A 22,890-nucleotide genomic window follows, 5' to 3' on the forward strand; every position below is an offset into this window, starting at 1 on the left:
CCGGATAGAGTTCCCTCTGCGTGTAATTGTAGACAATCTCGCAGTCACGGTGGCCTCAGAGTCACTTAAAGGGGGTTCACGTGTCCATTTATCGGGCTTTTTTCGGCAGCATTGCTCTTTGCCTTTCAAAGAGCTGATCTCTCCTTAAAAGTGTTTGCAAAAATGAATGAAACCACACAGTGGTCTATTTTCAGTGGGTGTAACACAGAAACAGGCTTTCATCTCCAGTGTTCCTGCATGCTGTTAACATCAGTAGCTTTTTATGGGGGAAAAGCAGTAATACTGGTGGTCCTGTTTCCCCTGTGTATCAGTTACATTATGTGCTATAGTCACATTAACTCAGCAAACCATAAATGTAATCCTATAAGAGGCAGAAATTAGATTTTCATACAAGAGAAACTTAAAAGAATTGCTGTACTAATTGATTATAAACAGTTACTCCAAGAAACTGTTTGGTTTTGCTCATGTTTGTACAGTCTGTGAATCTAAATTCAGTGTTAACATTCAGTGCTACAGTATCATGTCAGCTCTCTTTTCAAACCTGTGATTCAGAGCAGCGTTTTTTTTCTTTTTCGTCTTTTCTCTCCTTTCAGCAAATGAATGAACGCCTCGCAGTGTCTGAACGAATCCCCCCGTCTGACATGCAGCAAGAAAGGCTCCCTCTAGGTCACCTTACTGGAGGCAACTGTTCAAAGAGTCCATTTCATCTCTGCATTGAGGAACCTCAATAGCAGAATCCATGGAGAGAATATAAAACAGGCTGATTCAGCAAAACATAGAGCTATATATTATTACTCTTTTTTATTTCCCAGGATTTTTGTTAACTTTATAAAGAAAGCAGGAGCATGTGGATTAATTAACTGAATGATGATGAGGCATGTTTCCTTTTCAAACACGTATAGCAACCACAAACTTTCAATCTGCTGCATTTTTCAGGCCCAAAAGAGCTTTTTTTTTCCGCTTCAGGATTTGCATAGAGTGATGTCAAAGGGGCGTGTCAGTCAGGATTACAAGCTGAGGAGATTGAGTAATCACTATGGATACAGCTTTTATGGTTTTCCATTTGTTGGTCTTGTGTGGAGGTAATGCTGGGCAGTTTCCAGGACTTTACTTCTTACTGCAGAGTCCGTTTTGTTTTGCTTCGGATCTTATTCTCTCACTTGATTTTTCAAGTATGACCAAGTGAGAGGCTCTCAGGAAGTAAACTTTATAATGGACCCAACTGGACAGTGGAGAATATGCACAGTTTTTTTGTTGAATTTTCTGGTAAGTTGGCCTGTTCGCTCATATGTTGCAGCCATGAAAGCAGGTTTTTTTTTTAGATAACTGATTACAATTTATGTTTACAGCTTACAGTTTACAGTTTTTACTTACTTAAAAACCTCAAAGCTTGCCTCTTGATGCACATTTCACTTTCACAGGAAACCGAGAATCATTAGTTTATTTGGTTCCTCAGGTGTTTAACACGACATCCTCTCACGAACCTTCATCTGGAAACACAGCGAATGCAAGCAGCAAGAGGCAGTTTGCAGATATCGTCTCAGGGCAGCATACGCTTCCCTCCTGGTATTACACATCTATTGATGCTGTGCCCAAGCATGGCACAGTCAGCTTACGCTCTCATAACAGATGGCGAACACAGATGGCTTTCTCCAAAACAGTTTATTCATTTGAAGTGAAAGAAGACACAGTACCAGGTTAGTCATCTGTGCCGCAAGGCCTCTCCCAATTCAAAATAGGCACAAATATTTTATTACAGTTCATTCGAATATTACAGGATAGTTTGAAATATTACTTAACGTTTAGATCTATATTATCCTCATTTCTAGGATAGTTGAAGGCCTTCTGTTTTGGACAGTAATGTTAGCAAAATGTTTTCCTTTCATTCCAGTCCCTAGATCACCCAGTGATTATGCATTATCCATGTGTTGACAGGAACAGTTGTGGGAAAGGTGGAAACAGTGTTTGAGACTCTCACGCCTATCACATATGCAGTGCAGGAGGATGATGGGGAGAACCTGTTCCTCCTCAGCCCCCTCTCAGGGGAGTTCCTATTATCCCGCAGCCTGGATTTCGAGGCACAAAGCTTCTATATACTCACTGTGGCGGCGCAGCAGGGGGATTCACAGGTATCCAGTGTCAGGGTGTATTTCAATGTGTTGGATGTGAACGACAACCCCCCTGTTTTCGGTCAGGAGACCTTTTCTGCGTCACTGCTGGAAGACGCACGGGTTGGCACTTGCTTCCTGTCCTTGAATGTGTCAGATAGAGATGAAGGTAAGTGCAGGATTGGAATTTAGCATTCTGCAGATGTTACCACACATGCATCTTTAGAAAGTAGTTATTAATCAAAGGTGTCAACAACAGTCAGTGAGAACCCCAAAAGGATCAAAACATTGCACAGCAGCACTGAATACCAAAACACTGGTGGTGGTGGGAAGTTGTGGGAAATGCAATTTCCTTCCTATGACTGATTTTCCAGTGGCCATGACTGAGGAGCTGGCCTTGCATCTAGTACAGGCCTAAGGGCAGCCTGATGCACCTTAACCATGTGAAGCATTGTTGATGAAATCCATTGTATTGAGAGAATATACAGTTTATTTAACTTTGAATATAGGTAAAGTACACACGTTTTTATTGTTCTGTGCTGAAGTCAAAAAAGAAAGTAAAGTAAAAAACTTATTTGTTTAATGTGAAGGAAAGCTGTCATTTTTACATGAATGAAGCCTATTCAGAATTTACACATTTACCACAAATACAGGATCTATTTTCTGTCCTCTTTTCCACAGCCTGCTCCAGCTGGGGATTTATAGGTCTATGCAATTAATGGGGGTCAAATCGACAGTCCTCACTGAATTGCATGGTTCAGACAAAGCTAATGAGATGCTATAGCTAGGTATGATAGGATTTTTTTCCCAAAAGTTTTACACTTTCTGCAATTAGCTTCAAACTCATCTTTCACTTTATCACAGCTATAAAATTGATAGTAACAAAAAATGTTGCCCCATTAATTGGATTGACCTGTAAGCATCAAACTCAGTCTGCATGTCCAGAGTGAAGAAAAGCGTGGATGAGTGTGAAAATTAAAGCTTCCAAGTTCTGAGTGTTAAAAGGCAGAATTAATATTCACACATTTCTTGGCAGCACATGTAACATTTGGCAAGTCGAATCCAGACATGAATCTTCTTTATTATTGTTTATTTATTTATTTGATTGTGTTTTTCTGCTTTTTGAAAATCTCGTGTTTAGTTGGAGGCAAGTCTGCACATTTTAGTTTTCCCTTTTGTCAGTGAATTCCTATTCTTGGCCTCTTTTGTTTATTGCTAATGAATCCCTGATTGAAATACATCATTTACATATGCACTTTGCAGCAAACAGGCGTTTATTGTTAGTGTGTCCAGAGTGCAACATTTCATTCCTTGATTTTCTATTTAAGGCCATTATGAGAAATCATTTGTGATATTGTTTCTGTCAGGTGGCAACGGAGACCTGAAACTGCGAGTGGCTGCTGGAGATGAAGAGGAAGTGTTCTTCATTAACCCAGCTGGTAGTTTGTGCCTGAACACAGAGTTAGACAGGGAGAGACAACCCGTCTACAATCTGACTGTGTCAGCCAATGACTGCATCCAGCCTGTGTCTTCACAGCTCACCAGCACAGCACATGTTGTTGTGGTGATTGGTGATGTCAATGACAACGCTCCCTTGTTTGTATCAGCCAAAATAATCAGTATACCAGAGGACACTGCGCGTCACTCTGTTATAATGACCGTACATGCTGAGGATGAAGACACTGGATCCAACGGGGAAGTTTTATATTATTTGACCAGCACTTCTGGTGATGTGTTTAGCATCGATAACAGAAGTGGAAAAATATACCTGGAGGAGACATTAGACAGAGAACAGGTAGATACCTTGACTATTACTGTAACTGCCACCGATAAAGGCTCACCCAGGATGGCAACCTCTATGAATCTCACGGTGTATGTTGAGGATGCGAATGACCACGACCCTGAGTTTTTACAAAGCACCTACAGCCTGACGGTCAGAGAGGATATCCCCAGAGGAACGAGCCTCTTTCAGGTTCAGGCTCTTGACCTTGACATCGGGACAAATGGACAAGTGCGGTACGGACTGAGCTGGCCAAGTCCGTTTGTGGTTGACACGGTGCGAGGTGACGTCACAGTCATGGATAAACTGGACAGGGAGAAGGAGTCAAACTACACTTTAATCATAACAGCTGTAGATCAGGGGAAGATACCCAGATCTGCTACTGCTGCTTTCAGTGTCACAGTGTTGGATGCCAATGACTTCACACCCCTCTTTACTCCAGAAACGCTCACCATACATGTAACGGAGAATGAGGAGGACCCCTCTCAGCTAACACATCAGGTGCTCCTGGCTGTTGTTCACTGAAGAGTTCATTGAATGCTGAGTTACAGAATGATTTGATGCTTATTTATGGATCATTTATGTCTTTTTTAACCAGGTCTCAGCATTGGATGAAGATTTAGGCATCAACAGCCAGCTCACGTATTTCATACAGAGAGGAAATAGTGATGGTTTGTTCTCCATCACCCCCAGCGGCATGTTTCAAATTTTACACAGCCTGGACAGAGAGAGGGAATCGTTGTACTTCGTCACCATCGTTGCTGTTGATTCAGGTGAATCAGGCCAAAGCTAAAACATTTACAATACATTGTTCTGTGGAGTCACGTCAAACACTTTGATAATTTGTTATTATTTGCCATTTGAAGGCTGGCCACCTCTAACAGGTACTCTAACCGTACATGTCATGGTGGATGATGTCAATGATAACCGTCCAGAGTTTACTGAGGAAGTCTACAACACCATAGTATCTGAGGACAGTCCTACAGGCACTGTGTTTGCCATGATGATGGCGTCTGATGTTGACGAGGGTGTCAATGGGGAAATAAGGTAAAATGCCACATCAAAAAGTCACTGAACATTTAAGAGCAATGTTGAGAGCTACTGTCTATAATGTATACTTGAGAAATTACTGCATAATTGGTTTTTACTTTATCTTAATACACTGAAAGGCTGTTGCATATTTTGACTCTCCTTTAGGTATTTCATGGAGAACCTCGATGTGCCTTTCGCTGTTGATGAAACATCTGGAGAGCTGTTTACAACCAATGTCCTGGACAGGGAGACAGTGGCCATTTACAGGCTGATGGTGATTGGCAGTGATAAACATCCGACTCAGCCTCTGTCAAGCTCTGTGCTTGTTACTGTGCTCATTGGGGATATCAATGACCACTGGCCCCAGTTTATGAACAGCCCATATGTGGCCTATGTGCCCACTGAGATGGCTCCAGGTGAGAGTTTTTTTCTTCCCCTTGATGGTTCTTGGATATCGTGGATGAAATGAACTTGAGATAAGATTGAGAGTTTTCTTTTTTTTTTGTGTTTTGTGTTTTTTTTTCCAACAGGTTCAGTTATTTGTGCAGTAAGAGCAACAGATGGAGATACTGAGATGAATGCAGAACTACAATATTCATTATATGGACAAAGTTCAGATCCGTTTTCCATCTATCCAGTTAGCGGCACTGTATTCACTTCAAGTGCTCTCCGGAGAACAGAAGATATTATTGTCAATGTATATGTTGAAGATGCTGGAGAAAATCCTAAATTTGACATCACCACCATTAGCATCAGGTTTCAGAACGTCTCCGAGTTTCCAGAGATGAATGTGGATGTTCTGAGATATTCTCTCTCTGAGGACGAGCCAGTAGGAACACTGGTGGCGGTTGTCTCTGCAGCGAGCATCAGAGCTGAACCCGTCTCTTTTTATCTAGCTTCTGGAAACTTTGAAGACATGTTTCATGTGGAGCAATTAAGTGGAGCATTGACAGTGGAGAACGCCCTGGATTATGAGACCAAAAAGGAGTTTACTTTGTTGATGGAAGCCAGAGACTCTGGCTCGCCTCCTTTCTCATCATTTGCAGAAATTCGCATAAACATCAGCGATGCAAATGACAACTTCCCTCAGTTCACCCAAGTTGAGTACAGGTGTGAGGTTTTTGAGAACTCCCCACCATCCTGGGTTTGCGATGTTCTTGCAATTGATGCTGATACAGGCAGTTACGGCGCAGTGCAGTACAACATAACAGATGGAAACACTGATCGTTTTTTCACAATCGACCCTGAAAATGGTTTATTGAGCACCACTGCAAGTTTAGACAGAGAAAATGTGCCTGAGTTCAATTTAACAGTTGAAGCTTCAGAACTAAACAACCCTCTTCATAAAAACAGAGCAACTGTCATTGTTGTTGTTTTAGACAGAAATGACAATGCGCCTCGTTTTTCACAGATTTTTCTCACAGAGGTACCTGAGGATTCTCCTATTGGACACACAGTTATACGAGTCACCTCAACGGATGACGACACAGGTGCCAATACAGTAATTAATTACTCCATAATTGACCAAAGTGATGATATGCCATTTAATATTGACTTTGCCACTGGCTACCTCACTGTCGCAAGACTTCTGGACAGGGAGATGCAGGATCATTATGTTTTGAAAGTCAATGCAAATGATTCAGCGTGGAGCATCAGCACTGATGTCTCTATAGTTATTTCAGATGTCAATGATAATAGACCAGTATTTTCTAATGACTCTTACACTGTTCTCCCTGAAACAAAGAATAAAGAGGTATTCGTTGTGCAGGTTCTTGCTACAGATGCAGACATTGGGCAAAACTGTGAGATTGTGTATGTTATTGAACCTGCAAATGAGGAGTTTTGGGTGAATGCTTCATCTGGTGAAATCTACACGAAGCAGCCGTTGATGTTACGAAGTTCTGCTTTTGAAATCTTCCAATTTACAGTCATTGCATGTGATTCTGGGAAAGTACCCCTGTGCAGTAATTCCACTGTCACTGTGAGACTAGAACCACGTAACTACCACCCACCAGTATTTTTACCTTTTCAGCCTCTGATTGCTATTCCGTCTCACATGCCGGTTGGTACTGAGGTGGTCCAATTTACAGCAATAGATCAGGATGTCAGTAACAGCAGTGTTGGTGTTGAATATGTTTTGAATGGAGGTAATGCATCTGATTTTTTCTGGATCGAGGTGGACAATGGGAAAGTCATATTAAATCAAAGTGTGGTGGAGAGCGCAAATTTGTTTCTCACTTTATTAGTTATGGCAAAAGATCAGGGTTCCCCCTCTTTATCATCACAGGCTGAAATCACTTTTGAAATTACTGGGAAAAACCAATTTTCTCCGAGCTTTGGAGAGCCAGAGGTGACTTTCTCTGTCCCTGAGGACTTGTCAGTAGGATCAGTAATTGGGAAAATTCAAGCAGAAGACAGGGATTATGGTACCAATGCTGCCATCATGTACTGCATTACCCCAGAAGATAAATATTTACCATTCTCCGTAGGAGAACGCTCAGGGCTGCTGGCACTGATGAGAGACCTTGACTTTGAAACACAGCGTATTTATCATCTCCAAATCAGAGCTATGGATGGTGGCTGGGCCACTAAAACTGGAATGTTAAATGTTACAATAGTAGTTATGGATGTGAATGACAATCCTCCTGTATTTTCATCCTCAGAGTATAAGACTTCAGTGCCCGAAAACTCAGAAATTGGAACAAATGTCCTCAATATGAGGGCTGCTGATGCTGATTCAGGTGCTAATGCACAGATATCTTACTCTCTTATTGCTGGTCATGTGGATAAATTTGCAATTGATTCAAGAAATGGCACAATCACCACCTTGAATGTCTTTGATTACGAGCGAGAGCAGATCTTTGATATAACAATCAAAGCTTCAAACATTGGCGATCACGCTTTATTTGGTTTGGCGCATGTTGTCATCCAAATCTCAGATGTCAATGAGTTCACACCGACATTCAGGAAAAGAGAATTTAATTTTTCTGTGTTTAAAAACGTACCAGTTGGAACAAGGATTGGAAAAGTGACAGCTACAGATGGTGACCAAGGCTCTGAAGGTCAGGTGTTTTACCTGATGTTTGGTCGAAACAAACATATGGGCTTTGAAATCAACAAACTTTCTGGAGAAATATACACATCTGGCAGTTTGAGGAAACAAGGCAACAGTCAGGTAGTTTTGAAAGTTCTGGCGAAGAACTCTGGTGTTATTACTGGCATGGATGTGGACGAGGCTTTGGTCCACATCAGTGTGATTGACACAAACGATGCACCCACCTTCACCTCTGCTTTTTATTTGGCCAACGTTACGGAAGACAGCCCAGCTGGAACATCTGTGATAACTGTGAATGCTCTGGATGAAGACTCCATCTTGGACTGGAATAGTTTCTTCTTCAGTATTGAAAGCGGAAACACAAACTTCTCTTTTGCCGTTGATCCATCAAGTGGTGTTATTTCAGTAAACTCTCCACTTGACAGAGAACTGATGCCAGTTTATAATTTGACTGTTACAGCCACTGATAATGGCTCTCCACCAGCCACTGGGACAACTAATGTTATTGTGACTATCGATGATGTCAACGACAATGCTCCCAAACTCACATTCACTGAGGCTGAAGTGAGGGAAAATCAGCCTCAGGGCACCATTGTTGCCAAATTAACTGCATCTGATTCTGATTTGCCACCAAACCAAGGACCTTTTACTTATTGGTTGATAAATCCTTCAACAGACACTGCTTTTTCTCTGACTCCTGATGGAGTGTTATTCACCACGCAGACTATTGATCGGGAACAAATCTCTGCATATGGAGTCGTGGTGGCCGTCAGGGATGCAGGGATCCCTCTGCTGTCATCAACAACAACGATCCGCATCAAGATTGTGGATGAAAACGACAACCCTTCATTGCCTAGAAATATCTTCATCGAGGTGAAATATTTCGGCAGTTCTTTCGAAGGAGGCATGATTGGTAACATCCATCCTGAGGATCAGGATGAGTCTGATACGTTCAACTGCGGCATCAGAAGTGGACCACTTAATATGTTTACAATAGCTAATGGCACATGTGAGCTGTGGTCGTCTCCTTTCCAAGGCGAGGCCACATTTAATGTCACCATCGAAGCTTCAGACCATCTTCACTTCCCAGTCAACAACAGCATCTATGTAAACTACAAAGGTTTCACAAATGCTTCTATAGACAGCTGCATTTTCTTCTACGTGTCATCACACTCAATGGAAGAATTTTTGTCTAATAAGTATTTGAGATTTGTCAAAGCTCTGGACAGTCTGTTTAACCTCCAGGCCTCTAAGACTCATGTTTTTGGAATCAAACAGATTGGCAGTGAAATCCTTTTATTGGCTGCGGTTAAAAATTACAATGGTCAATATCTTAGCAGGGAGGTAGCCAGTGGTATCTCTGCAGGCCATAAGAAATTACTGGAGGCTCAGAGCAATGTGACCATTTCTCACATCACCAGTGATCCGTGTCTCACCAGCCCTTGTCAAAATGGGGCAACGTGCAACAAAAACATTTACATCAGCCAGGATGTCGCTGTTCTGGAAAGCATGGGGGTCATTTTTGTGTCACCGCAGAAGAAGGTTTTTAATTGTACCTGCCCAGTCGGCTTCACCGGGACACTGTGTGAGAATGATATTGACGAATGTGAGGTGAATCCCTGCGAGAATAAAGGCACATGTGTGAATTCTCCAGGAGGTTTCTACTGTCACTGTCAGAGTGGCTTCTCTGGATCTCTCTGCTCTCCTGATGTAGACGAATGCCTGAAGCTGAAGTGCCAAAACGGAGGAACTTGTCTTCCCACTCAGGAAGGATATCACTGTCAGTGTGTGCCTGGATTTGAAGGTAGACTTTGGTATACTAAAAAAAAGTCACATTATTCTGCATAAAGAGGTTCTGGGGTGTCTTTAAATGTTGGGCTTTATTTGGTTTTTCTAGGAGAAGTGTGTGAGCAGTTCACAGACCACTGTAGATCAACCCCCTGTGTTCAGGGCAGCTGCATCAATTCACAGACAGGATTCTCTTGTACTTGTCCCTTTGGTGAGAAAAACTCATGAAAATAATCAACATTTTTTGGAAATACAGTATGTTAATTTGCTTTCTTGTGTAGAGTTAGATGAGAACATTGATAACACTCTCACCAGCAGCTGCTTACGTTAGCTTAGCACAAAGGCTGGAAACAGGGGGACACAACCCAGCACGATTAACAAAATCATGAAGAGACACTGGTCACCAGTATACTCCACTGTTTCCAGGCTAGCTGTTTCACCCTGCGTGTGCTAAGCTAAGCTAACCAACTCTTAGCTGCAGCTTTACACAAGAAAGTAAATACAGTGAACTTAATTTGTGCTATTCCTTTAAATTTTGTGAATATACCCTAGCTTTTCCAAGCTTCAACCGAAAATAACTTATCTATTAAAATGTGTTATTTTAGGAGTCAGCGGAGTCCACTGCGAGGAGCATAGTTATGGCTTTGAGGAGCTGTCCTTCATGGAGTTTCCCGTATTGGACCGCAGGACTAATTTAATCTCTCTGGAGTTTGCAACTGTGCAGAAGAACTCCCTGCTCCTGTACAACCCTGGAGGACTGTCCAGCAGGGAGTTCTTTGCACTGGAGATCCTGGATGGAGCCATGCATCTCTCTTATGACCTGGGCTCAGGACCTATGGGGGTGCAGACAATCAAACAGGTGGCCGATGGGTATTTCCACAGTGTCACTGCCAGGAGGATTGGCAATGTGAGTTTTAAACAGCCCATACACAAAGTTAATCAGCTGGAATTTCTAAGTTGGAAATGAGAGAAGTGAATGTGAAAAAACCAATGTGGCACTGTTTGCATTAACAGATGGGTTCTTTGCAAGTGGACAACTGCACAGATGTCGAGAGCAATGGATTTTGTTTTTCACACAGTGATGGCAGAGGCTTAGAGAGGTATTCATGCAGTAATGACTTTCCCATAATTAATCATTTCTGGTTTTACCCTTTTTTTAATCCATGCTGATTGCCTTTCTCTGTCTTTATCTACAACCAGGACACTCGATGTTGGCAGTAATATGACATTTGGAGGACTGAGGACTTTTGAACCTATTCTACTGCATCCTGCACAGATAAAAACCCATGACTTTGTTGGATGTATTCGCAACATTCGTGTGAATGGCATCCTGCTGAGACCTTCAATGGCCCTTGCATCATATAACATCCTTGATAGGTAACCATTTTAGAGTCTTTCACAATGTACATTATGATTTGTCTTTGTAACTCACATGTCTTTCATAAAGGTGTCCTCGAGTAACACCATCACCATGTCACAGCAACCCATGTAAGAATGGCGGCATGTGCCATGACCACTGGTCTCACTATTTCTGTGAGTGCAAAAGCCCTTTTACTGGAAGCAACTGTGCCAAAGGTAAAGATACCTTTTAATGTACACGACTCATTATTGATTAATTTGCACCTTAACTTTAATGCTGATTTTTTTCCCATGTTCTCTCTTTTGACAGAAATGTCAGAGGAGCTTGTATTGGCATTTAATGGGAATGACTACATTGAGTATGTCATCAAGGAGCGATTCAAAAGAGACTACCTGCTGAAAGAATTACTGGATGATGAAAAAGAGGAAAACACCAGAGAGCAAACAGTGATTAACATCAAGTTCAAGACTCCAGACGATGGAGTGTTAATGTTTGTTGGTGGACAGACAGGATACATCGTGCTGAAGGTAGGTATGAAATACTTTTACCCAGAAACTGACTAATCTTGTTTTCATGTTTGAAGTGTAAAATTGTTGTTTTTCTGTGTAATTTAGATAACAGGCAGAAAGCTTGTGTACACTTCCAAAGATACACAGTCAGGACACCTGTCAGAGTTCATTGTGGACTCTCCCGTGGCTGACGGGGTCTGGCATGTCCTCCTCGTGTTCAATGACGGACAGAACACTTTTCTGCTTCTGGATGGTAAACCAGCCTTGAACAGCACTGAACGAAGCATGGATCTCACTCCTGTTAGTGTGGAGAAGATTATTTTTGGTGCAGCTCCAACAGGAGGTGCAAAGCTCCAACAGTCAGGTCAGTTTACAGAAATATTTGCTGACTACAACTATACAACCTGGGTGTGTAAACTTGTATGAAATGGCTAAGCTAGCACTTTAATTAACACTGATAGACCTCATTCTTTTGCAACAGGGTTCACTGGATGTGTGCAGTATTTCAATGTGACCGGATACACTCTGCCTGTGGGTGGGCACAGTGCGATGGTGGACATCTGGCCGAGCTTGACTCTACTCCAGTCTAGCTGCAGCTCTACTGGGGTCTGCCTCCCCTCCCCCTGCTCTGAGGAGGACACGGCCAGAAGGGGTTGCCTCTCTGCACACTGTCAAAACCGGTGGAGGTGTGGACCTGCTGTGCAGAGCAGGTCCTGCATCTGTTTACATAATGTCTCTGACCACGCCTGTGATATCTGCATCTCTGCAACAGCGAGCCCTGATCGATGCTCTGAGGCAAAGGGCAGCTCGCCTCTGTGGCTCATAGCTGTGATTCTCCCTCTAATATCCATTTCGGTGATTATAGTAATGTTTGTTGCCCTTTGCAGAATGAGACGGAACAATGCAAAGTGTCAGAGTAATAGCTCGCCACAGAAAACAGAGCAAGGGACGGACAATGTAGCATTTTGCTTTGATGACAACAAAACGCTCACAGGTGCTGCATCTGCAGAAGAGGAGAAACAACATGATTCAATGACTGCTGATCAGCAGAGGTTGAGCGTGGAGTTTTACCGTGATGCTAGTCTGTCAAGTATTCAGCCGGTGCCAAAGAGTGAGCTGGAGTATTATGAAATTGGCAGCATCTCTAGTGCATTTCATTCAGACACTACCTCACTGCAGCTCAGCTGGCACAAGCATTTGTACACCACAAAGTGTGTGAAAGCTGAACCTAAACGGTGGGGGGATCTGAGGATGCTGTTAGCAGGATTTAAGAAAGAACGCTCCAGTAACGAGAGGGCAAAAAGTCCTACAAAGTCTCAAAATGTGGCTTGTCCAAAAAAGAAATTGTTGATTAAGACTGGTGCAGAGCAGACCCAGCATGCCCCGCCTTGCTACAAGAAGAGGTTCCTTCAATCAGAGTTCCTGGAACCTGTACAGTCCCTTACTTTTGAAGAAATCAGTAAACTAAACACTCCACTGGAGCAGACAGTGTCAGATCGAGCATCCCTGAGGTCCGGACCCACCACCTCGATGATCGATGTCTCATCTGACAGTGAAACAGACAGCACATTCACCGGTGCAGAGTCTGACCGCGGACAGCTTTCTATCATCAGTGCCAGGAAATATAGACATGAGCAGTCATACCTGTCAGGGGGCAGCTTCAGACAACATGGCATCTTGCCTGTCAGCTCACTCTTCAAGCACACCTCTGAATCTACTGCTGGTCAGCATAAAGCTGAGAGTGCTCCCTCCAGTATGTTTGAGCAATGGGAGACAAATTTAAATATGCACCTGCCTTTTAGCAGCTATGCGCCTGTATTTGAGGATATTGCATGTTTACCCAGTGAACCCAGTCATAGCTATGATATGCAAAGTGACATAGAGGAAATCATTTGATGGTTACTATATAGGTTTAGCTAATGAGCCAGGTGGAAAAATACAAAATATTTATTTTTTAGTATTTTGATTTATCTCATTAATAATGTAAATCATATAAAATGGTTCTCAAAACCAAAATTTGTGATCTTTTCATGAAGAATTAGTCACAATTTGCCGTTTTTCTCTGAAGAGTTATGTGATTTAAGTTTATTTTTACATCTTCAGAGCAGCAGAGGATCGAGTATCTGGTTATGATGCTTAAATGTATAGAAACCATGTGAAGACAACAGTGTTTAATGTAAATGTCACACTAAAAATATCCATTATGTCACTAACGGTTCTATATGCCCAGTCTGTCTTCAGCACCATGTGCATTATTTGATACATGCGTGTTCAGGATTTTGTTTGCAGTTTCTTGTACATTAGAGGATGGCACTTTTAAAAACACATGGATGTTGGATGGCACTTTCCCAAAGAGACCAACAGATTGTGTCAATGCACATTTGCAGGCGTGCAGAACTGTGAAAATTCAAGTTGTGTTTAAGGTTAGTGTGACCTTGTGGAGTGTGAATGGAGAATGGCATGTGTCCTGAAATTCATGCCGGCTGTGGATGAAATCCTGGAGACACACTGTTAAATTACTGAATAGCATGGTCTCAATTTCAGATTATTAGAATGATCGTTGTGCTTGTCATTGCTCCAAAATCACAGATAAATTATGATCGTCTCATGTAAAATATAAGATGTGGGTCGACTTGCATCCACACACTTTATTTTAGCATACCCTGATGGTTTGGCTCTACCTAGTGGGCAAATTTGTGGTTACATTCACAGGCGCTCTGTTAAACAGTATATATTTTGCAGCACACACACAGTAGTGCTGTGCAGTGTTCGCCACATTGTGAAGATGTTTTTCAAGCAAAGTTCAGAGTTTTCACTGTGTTACAATGTCCGTGTTATCAGCCTGCATATCAGTTTCTCAGATACAATCAATAATATTCTGGAAGTGTTGAAAATCTCCCAGATGCATATTTTGAATAAATTGCAGTATATTTGTAATAACGCGTCGACAGTTATTCTAAGTCTGAGTGGTTTTTATTTTGCATTTAAGCATGCAGACCATCACAGTTTTACATTTCAAGAGCAAAAGACAGATACAAGTTGGATTGATGCCAGAAAAAAGATTCGATTTGACCTTCAGCTGAATCAGTGTATCAGCAGGAGGATTCTGCTTTCTGCCTCTACTCACTCGATGTCGTTCTGTCTCAGTTTTACTCTGCATGTTCATTTGAACTTAAAAAGCTGGATCAAATACACAAATATTTGCAGAAAATAAAGACATAAAAGCACATTTTGAAACAAAAATAACTGCGATGGATTAAACATGAACTCCAGTAGAGCTCACAGTAAAACTGCAAACATTGAAATAACATCTTCAGTTAATAACAATGAGTTGAGCTTCTGTCATTTATATATTTGCATGTATTAAGAAAATAATTTATTGATTTTGGTCTACAATTTGTTCCACAAATCTGAGGGAATATCAGCTTGAAAATTCCATCTAGCTCTTGTTTTTCTGACAGTACTTAACAGTGAATGTCTGTGGTTGATCACCCTGGTCAAACAAAAAACAAATAAAAGGTTAAAAATTTCTCTCAAGCAAACTAAACGGTTAAATAAAAAACTCTCGTCTTCCATGGCACCTTTATGACCAACACATACTGTATAGCTCATCGGAAGTAAAACATTACTGACTATTTTGTTTAGAATCAACTTTAATTGCAATGCTCACTTTTCTATTTTTAAATCTCTGCATTAAAGCCTCTTTAATGTCTTTAGTCTTCAAACAGTATATCACTGGATTCACGGCGGCAGGTATGAGGCTGTACATCATGGTAATAGGAATGCGGGCCTCCGTGCTCAAACTGAATCCCAGATTGTTCGCGAGATAAACGAAGCACCTTGGCACATAATAAAGGCAGGTGATGAAGATCTGAGGAGCACAGGTGGACAGGACTTTGTGGCGGCTCTTTGTCTGAGACATTTTCAGAACAGCCAATATGATTGAAAAGTAAGACAGAAATATGAACGTTAAAGGAACCAAGAGATTGACCAAAGCGTTCGCAAGTGAAACAGTTTTAACATATCTCACATTTTCACCACATCCCAGCTTAGTGATTGATATGTGATCACAGTAGCACTGTGTGATGATGTTTAGGTCGCAGTAAGGCAAAGTCAAGGCGTGGAGCACAATCCCCATCATACGTATGAATGTTGCAACCCAGCACAAGGTGCAAACAATGGAAACTCCTTTGTTTGTAATCGCAACAGGGTATCGAAAAGGAAACCAAATGGCAACAAAGCGATCCAAAGCCATAATCAGCAAAATTAAAGAATGAATGGCTCCTAAGGAGTGGACAAAATACATCTGTGCAAAGCAGGCCCCAAATGAAGACACCGCGTCATTCCACCAATATACGGCAATGACTTTTGGAAGAGTCACAATGCCGAATGCGACGTCCGTCATTGCGAGGTGAAAAAAGATCAAGTACGTTGGTTTGTGGAGAGTCCTCTCATACATAATAACAGCTAAAATGAAAGCATTTCCAACCACAATAGTTAGGAAAACGAGGAGAAGAAGAACAGACACTGGGCCGTAATACTGAGGAGGAAGTCCTGGGAATCCGGTGAGAATGAAATATTTTACAGTTGTAATATTGGTGTATTTCATAATGTATAGAGAAGCTCCTTTAAACAAAAATGAAACTGACATGACACACACAGGTCCAGGAGAGAAACTGGAAAAGAGTGATGAATTAATAACACTCCAGAGTAAATACTGATGTGGTAATGTCAAAGAAAGAATACAAACTTGTAGTACGTCACAGGATTTTCGATGTTATCCGAGTGATTACTTTGCCCTGCGTGTCACATAACAACAGCATGTCTTACCTTGTGAAACTGTACCTGTCCAGCCTTGTAACAGCCTTACGTCTGTGGTACTTTATATTATGAAGGCCTCAGACAGACTCTGGTCTAATGACATATGTGGAGATTAAGACTCAGAGGAGCCTGCACCCCTGTGTGCTCAAGGTCACAACTCTGTGCTGTGGTTGACTGTGTGGCTTTCCTTACACTTACGTAACACTTCCTCTTTAGTGACACATTATCGACAGTTTCATGAATGTCTGCCTCAATTTGCTCATCAGATTTCTCAGAACATGTTGCGAGAGAACTGCTTGTGACTTTTAATGTTAGTATAAATTCAGATACATGTATCCCCCTAATAGAACATTTTCTGTAGTCAAGAGGCAGAGCCATTGGAGGTCTTCTCGCTATGGACCTATGGGAAGAAAATTGTCATAAATCCTGCTAATTCATTCTAAAATTGCTACATTAAAAAGATATCAGCGATTATATACTGAATCTTGGTACAAGAGGTCACATGCAAGAATTGCTTGACTAAGCCTTGATGATTCTTTGCCAGGTCCCCACTAACTTCATTAAAATGAGTATAAAACTTAAAGAAACCATTTTTCATTTTAGGAAATACACTCATTTACTTTCTAGGCGAGAGTTAGCATAAAGACTAGAAGCTGGAGGAACCAGCTAGCCTGGTTCTGTCCAAAGGTAACAGACCCTGTTTACTAGCACCTCTAAAGGTCACTAATTTACACCTGATATCTTGAGCGTTTAATCCTTAAAATACACCTGAAGTGTTGTCCTGAAGTCTCAGCCTCACGGTGTTCAATAAGACTACCTGAAGTCATTGCGCCAAGCCACATCGTTATCACACGCATAACCCCCCTAAACAAGAACAACAACAACAGAGTAAACATATGAAGGCATAATTCGTCACCTTTAGTGGTGCTGCTAGGCCAGACAGGTTACCAGTTTCCCCATTTCCAATATTTGAGTTTTTGGACACAAGATGCTAGAAGAAAATATGTTTCTAGTAAGAACTTGTAACCACATTTTATTTATACTTTTTAAACAATGTTACAAAGGACTTCACAATAAAACAACTGAGTAATGTAGAGAAAAATCACTATATGAAAAATGTAAAATTAGGAAGTAAACAATTAGATAAAACATGAAGAAAAAGGCACAAAATTGCTACAATTGGCTGTTAAAAATAGGCCTTCCAGTGCAAGTGAATTTTAAGATGAGGTATAAAGTGAATTCTGATGTGGCTCCAGACTCAGGAGACACCAGGGGATCCAGAGCTGAGAGACCCAGAAAGGAAAGGCTCAGCCAGCCTTAACAGCCTGTAGTCAGAGCAATCAGGAAATCAAGTTTTTGTGCTGATATTGATCTTCCTATGAAAGAATTTCTTCTTCAAGTTTTGTTTGATATCCTTGGTTTTGAAACAGTAAATGATGGGGTTGACGGCAGCAGGTAAAAGACTGTAGAGCATCACTACAACAATGCGGATTGGAACGCTAAAGGTGAATCCCACATTATTTGCCAGGTACACAAAACATCGTGGCATGTAGTACAGAAACGTGATGAGGAGCTGTGGCGTGCAGGTAGACAGGGTCCTGAGGCGGCCCTCAGAGCTGGACATCGTCGAAACAACAATGATGATGACAAAATACGACAAGATAATAAAACCCAGAGGCACCAGCAAACTGAACATGGCAAGACCAAAAGCGACGACCTGAACTTCTCTTACGTTCTCACATCCAAGAGCTGTTATTGCTATATGGTCACAGTAGCACTGTACAATTATGTTTGAATGACAGAAAGGCAACGTAAGAGCATCTAAAACTATACCCACCATCCACGATACCGGCATAAGCCATGATATTCCACAAAGCACAGAAACAGTAGCATTTGTGAAAAGAGCTGTGTAACGCAGCGGAGCGCAAATTGCAATAAAACGATCAAGAGCCATCACCATCAGGATGAAAGAATGAGTCGCCCCTATAAAGTGAACAAAATACATTTGTGCAAAGCATCCATAAAATGAAATAATGCTGTCGTCAAACCAATATTTCGATATAATCTTTGGCAGAGTAACAGTCCCAAATGCTAAGTCAGTTAATGCCAAGTGGCAAAAGATCATATATGTAGGTTTCTGCAGAGACCTTTCACATTTAACAAACACTAAAATGAAAATATTTCCCACAGCTATAACCAAGAAGAGCACAAAAAGCAGGAATGACACAGGTCCATAATACTCTGGTGAAAGTCCAGGAAATCCGAGGATGAAGAAATGTTTTATCCTCGTCACATTAGTGTAGAACATAATCACTTGAATTCACAATAACAACCTATCAAACAGAAAACACAAAGATTGGAGTGGCTATTTAACGTGTATTTAAGTGGAGAAAAACAGCAAATAACATGGAATTACTAACAGTAGATCTAATTAGCTCAAATCTGACGAGAACACAAAGAAAGGTAAAGAAAGTACAAACCATTACAGTGACTTCATGTTTTCTGTGTGAATCTTACCTTGTAAAACTTACAGTAGATCGACTTGCATGAGCGAACTGCCATATCTCCACGCAGCGCCACCTAATATGTGCTGAACATGTTGTTTGACACTTTTATTTTATGTAAACAGGAAAATCTCATGAGGACTCATGATCCCAAATGAGTTCCACCAGTTCTACTTGGGATCCTGGTTTGGCAGCCCTGCAGGGCTTCAGTCAATGCTGCCCATTGACGTGAGAACTTCACCACGAAACCTACCCATCATAATCCTGTTTGTGTGTGTGTGTGTGTGTGTGTGTGTGTGTGTGTGTGTGTGTGTGTGTGTGTGTACACCATGTATTCCTCACGTTGTGGGGACATACATGCAGGTCCTCATAATGTAAATCCTTAAATTTTAGGATGAAGACTGGGGTTAAGGGTAGGGTTAGGCAAGTAGTGGTTTTGGTAATGGTTAGGGTAACTCTCCAGAAAATGCATGTAAATCTATGTAATGTCCCCATAAATTATGTATACACATATGTTCGTGTGTGTGCGTCTCTGTGTGTGTGTGTGTGTGTGTGTGTGTGTGTGTGTGTGTGTGTGTCTTGAATTCAAATCATGACATAGACATTTCTTCATGTACTTTATTTAAATCAGTCATAAGTAACAAATGTTAACACGTTTTTCTATGAGTTTGAGAGCTAACAATTAGCTGCTGAGCACCAGGTGTGGAGCACCGCTAACCCCACATCTGTGAACAGGAAGTCCACACCTGGTGCTAATCAGTCCATTACTGAATGATAGCAGAATAGATGATTGCCAACATACACGCAATGCGATTAGTCCTTTTGCTGTTGGGTCTTATGTGAAACATAAGTGAATCAAGTATTATTATTATGAGTCCTGATTGCAAACATGCTGCTTCGGATAAAGACTAGTGCAGAGGCTTGTGTAGCACCCAGGAGATATGAATGAATGAAAAAATCACCCTTTTGAGTGAGTAAAAACAAAACTTTAGTTGTGGTTTCTGAACTCCTATCATAGTTTAAACACAGTGTTATTTCTTCCTATTAGCTCATCATTTGCATTGTATGACACACAGTGCAGTATTTGTAAAGCAAGAACATTTGAAATTACCACTAAGTACCATCTAGATATCAGATGCATAATAATGGCCTATTTATCATCAGGCCATTATTAGAATGACAGTTTTACCTCTATTCCAACCCTAGTTGTTTTCTTCAGCCTCTTCATCAGCATCTGCTTGATGTCTTGAGTCTTGAAACAATATATGATTGGATTAACAGCAGGAGGGAAAAGACTGTACAGCAATATCAATAAAATGCGAATATCTAAGCTGAAAGAAAAGCCAACAGTATTGGCTACATAAACAAAACACCTGGGCAGGTAGAAAAGACATGTGATAAATATCTGAGGGGTGCAAGTTGATAAGGTTTTCTTGCGCCCTGCAGCATTGGACATTTTCAAAATGGACACAATAATGGAAACGTAGGAAAACAAGATGAAGGCAAGAGGAAGCAAGAGACAAAACATGGCCATGCAGAGAGTAGTGACCTGTACGATTTTAACATCCGCACCACACGCCTGACTTGTTATAGAAATGTGGTCACAGTAGCACTGAGCAATGACATTTGACTTACAGAAAGGTAAAGCGAGGGCTTGGACAACAATGGTCACCATCAAAGACACAGGTATGAACCAGGCAAACCCACAGAGCACAGATATGATGCTGTTTGTGATCAGAGCTGGATAACGCAGGGGGACACATATGGCAATAAACCGATCAAGAGCCATGACCAACAAGATGAAAGAGGTCACTGATCCTAAATAATGAACAAAGAACATCTGTGTAAAACACCCATAAAATGAAATGATGCCATCATCCAGCCAATATTTTGATATGATCTTTGGGAGAGTCACAGTGCCAAAGGTTAAGTCGTTCATCGCCAGGTGACAGAAGACCAGATATGTCGGTTTCTGCAGGGACTTCTCGTAGGCAACAAACGCTAAAATGAAAATGTTTCCTACTGCGATAGCAAGATAGATGAAAAAGAACACAGCTGACACAAGTCCATGATACTGAGGTGAAAGTCCAGGGAATCCGAGGATGGAGAAGCTTTTCATCTTTGTGACATTTGGGGAGATCATTATCACCTGTTTCACAATCGAGTCAAAGACAGCCGTGGAAAACAGAAGTCAGAATTCATTAGATGCAGAATGTCAAAGGTAACATTGACCACAACAATCAGCAAGAAAATGATGAATCTCTTAATAGATGAAATGAATCAACCTGATCATTTTTTACACTTTGGACGCTTTTCTCTGTTTCATGTGATTATAAAGTGAGTCTTTTTTTGGTCAGAAAAATATATTTAACAGAATTAATACAATTAAAACATGAAGCCCTAAAAATACGTACATATTACGTTATTCATTTCTCTCTTTAACTGATTAGAATCCATCAGAACCAAAATTTCCCAGTGGTAATAACATTTGTCATGCTTTTTATTTCTTAAGTTTGGACAAAAGCATGCAAATTTTGTTTAACATTCCAACCCATGAGTCAACTGACAGACACATAACAAACAAAAATATACTGTTTTCCATTCGTACTCTGCGTGAGAGTCTTACCTTTCAGATGCAGGCTCTCGACTAAAGGCTGAGTGCAGTGTCTGGGTAACAGTTAATATCTGCTCCAGTGTGGTGTTTGACCATGCATATCCTCAAAGGGTCATATTCTCAAATGAATCCCAAAAGTGCCAAAGCAGCAGAATAGTATATTCTTCCTTACAATTATCTTCGATTCATTGAACATCTGCATCAAGATGAAAGCAATTAACAATTCACGAATGAGTCAGTGTAACTGCTTTCCTTCAGGTTTACTTCTCACTGTATATCAGAGGTTTTAGAAAGCTCCTGGCTCTGACTTTGCTCCCACTGAACTCAGATATTATATAATAAATCCATTGTCAGTAAACACAGTTTGTTGCTGCATCTACAAAAAGACTCAGCAACAACATCCAGAAATGCTGCTGGTTTCTCTGAGCTCATCTGAGGTGGACTGACTCAAAAGTGGAAAAGTGCACTGTGGTCTGACGAGTGCACATTTCAAATAGTGTTTGGAAATCACAGATGTTGTTAAAGACGAAAAGGACCATCCAGACTGTTCCCAGTGTGAACTTCGAAGCCAGCATCTGTGATGACTTTAATGCATGTGGGTGCTCATGGCTTGCGTAACTTGCACATCTGTGAAGGAGCCATTAAAGCCAAAAGCTGCTTACAGGTTTTGTGACAACATATGCTGCTGTTCAGGCTTCTTCAGCAACGTCCCTGCTTTCTCGAGCAAGACGATGCCAAGACACATTCTGCACTTGTAATGATGCGTCGTAGTAAAAGAGTGCAGGTGTTAGCCTGGGCCTTTGCAGCACCCCTGGACACATAAAGATTAAACAAGTGAAAAGGGAAAGCTTTGTACTTCATTGCTGTGGAATATCTAAACTGAGACCAGAGAGGTTGTGTGTATTATGAAGATCACTGGTTCCTTAGTGTTCCTACATCAACACATACACACAATAATGTGTCTCTTTGTTTCACCCCGTCTCACATTTACATTCACACAGAACACATGAAGACACCATGTCCATCTGTTCAGTGTCACTGTTGTTGGTCCACATCAGTGACATCATCTGACATTTTGAAGGTACAGAATAACGACAGACATTTAAACTGGTCTTAATGAACAAAGACTGCAAGCTACATTAGTTTATATGTGTTTATTGCCTTCAGGGTAACAAGAGAAGCACTGGTAAAGTGTATTTTAATTAATATTAAATGGCATGGATGATAACATCACAGTCATATTTTAATAAGCTTGTAGAATAAAGCAAAAATACAAAAACATTTTTGGTCAAAGGTTTACAACAAAGTTTACATTTATT

General features: G+C 41.1%; 5 protein-coding genes across 5 annotated transcripts; 2 read left to right on the plus strand and 3 right to left on the minus strand.

Moving 5' to 3' along the window:
- The first annotated feature begins 1,642 nt into the window (after nt 1-1,642).
- Nucleotides 1,643-6,425, plus strand: LOC143323340 (protocadherin Fat 4-like). The gene is made up of 8 exons (XM_076735152.1): nt 1,643-1,697; nt 1,936-2,277; nt 3,476-4,389; nt 4,487-4,661; nt 4,755-4,935; nt 5,086-5,336; nt 5,451-6,346; nt 6,411-6,425. The coding sequence occupies exons 1-8, from the start codon at nt 1,643-1,645 to the stop codon at nt 6,423-6,425; spliced, it is 2,829 nt and encodes a 942-aa protein (XP_076591267.1).
- On the plus strand, nt 6,413-14,572 carry LOC143322951 (protocadherin Fat 4-like). Its single transcript, XM_076734421.1, has 9 exons — nt 6,413-9,779; nt 9,873-9,974; nt 10,369-10,670; nt 10,778-10,863; nt 10,964-11,140; nt 11,211-11,338; nt 11,433-11,650; nt 11,738-11,996; nt 12,114-14,572. Exons 1-9 carry the CDS (start codon nt 6,458-6,460, stop codon nt 13,526-13,528), a joined length of 6,009 nt encoding a protein of 2,002 aa, XP_076590536.1. The 5' UTR covers nt 6,413-6,457; the 3' UTR covers nt 13,529-14,572.
- A 685-nt stretch (nt 14,573-15,257) lies between these two features.
- On the minus strand, nt 15,258-16,241 carry LOC143323341 (olfactory receptor 52B2-like). Its single transcript, XM_076735153.1, has one exon. It carries the CDS (start codon nt 16,239-16,241, stop codon nt 15,258-15,260), a length of 984 nt encoding a protein of 327 aa, XP_076591268.1.
- Nucleotides 16,242-17,801: 1,560 nt separating this feature from the next.
- LOC143323342 (olfactory receptor 52E8-like) lies at nt 17,802-18,761 on the minus strand. Its single transcript, XM_076735155.1, has one exon. It carries the CDS (start codon nt 18,759-18,761, stop codon nt 17,802-17,804), a length of 960 nt encoding a protein of 319 aa, XP_076591270.1.
- Nucleotides 18,762-20,128: 1,367 nt separating this feature from the next.
- On the minus strand, nt 20,129-21,100 carry LOC143323561 (olfactory receptor 52E8-like). The gene has a single exon (XM_076735463.1). The coding sequence runs from the start codon at nt 21,098-21,100 to the stop codon at nt 20,129-20,131; it is 972 nt and encodes a 323-aa protein (XP_076591578.1).
- Between the last annotated feature and the right edge of the window lie 1,790 nt (nt 21,101-22,890).

The sequence above is a fragment of the Chaetodon auriga genome, chromosome 7 (genome assembly GCF_051107435.1).
Source record: "Chaetodon auriga isolate fChaAug3 chromosome 7, fChaAug3.hap1, whole genome shotgun sequence".
Classification (NCBI taxonomy): Eukaryota; Metazoa; Chordata; class Actinopteri; order Chaetodontiformes; family Chaetodontidae; genus Chaetodon; species Chaetodon auriga.

Excerpts from the sequence above, each read along its gene's own strand:
- LOC143323340 (XM_076735152.1), top strand. The coding sequence starts at position 1,643 with ATGGCTTTCTCCAAAACAGTTTATTCATTTGAAGTGAAAGAAGACACA. Across the intron at positions 2,278-3,475 it reads TGTGTCAGATAGAGATGAAG|GTGGCAACGGAGACCTGAAA; the intron begins GTAAGTGCAGGA and ends TGTTTCTGTCAG. Across the intron at positions 4,662-4,754 it reads CATCGTTGCTGTTGATTCAG|GCTGGCCACCTCTAACAGGT; the intron begins GTGAATCAGGCC and ends TGCCATTTGAAG.
- LOC143322951 (XM_076734421.1), top strand. The coding sequence starts at position 6,458 with ATGCCATTTAATATTGACTTTGCCACTGGCTACCTCACTGTCGCAAGA. Across the intron at positions 9,975-10,368 it reads CTCTTGTACTTGTCCCTTTG|GAGTCAGCGGAGTCCACTGC; the intron begins GTGAGAAAAACT and ends GTGTTATTTTAG. Across the intron at positions 11,997-12,113 it reads TGCAAAGCTCCAACAGTCAG|GGTTCACTGGATGTGTGCAG; the intron begins GTCAGTTTACAG and ends CTTTTGCAACAG.
- LOC143323341 (XM_076735153.1), bottom strand. The coding sequence starts at position 16,241 with ATGAAATACACCAATATTACAACTGTAAAATATTTCATTCTCACCGGA.
- LOC143323342 (XM_076735155.1), bottom strand. The coding sequence starts at position 18,761 with ATGTTCTACACTAATGTGACGAGGATAAAACATTTCTTCATCCTCGGA.
- LOC143323561 (XM_076735463.1), bottom strand. The coding sequence starts at position 21,100 with ATGATCTCCCCAAATGTCACAAAGATGAAAAGCTTCTCCATCCTCGGA.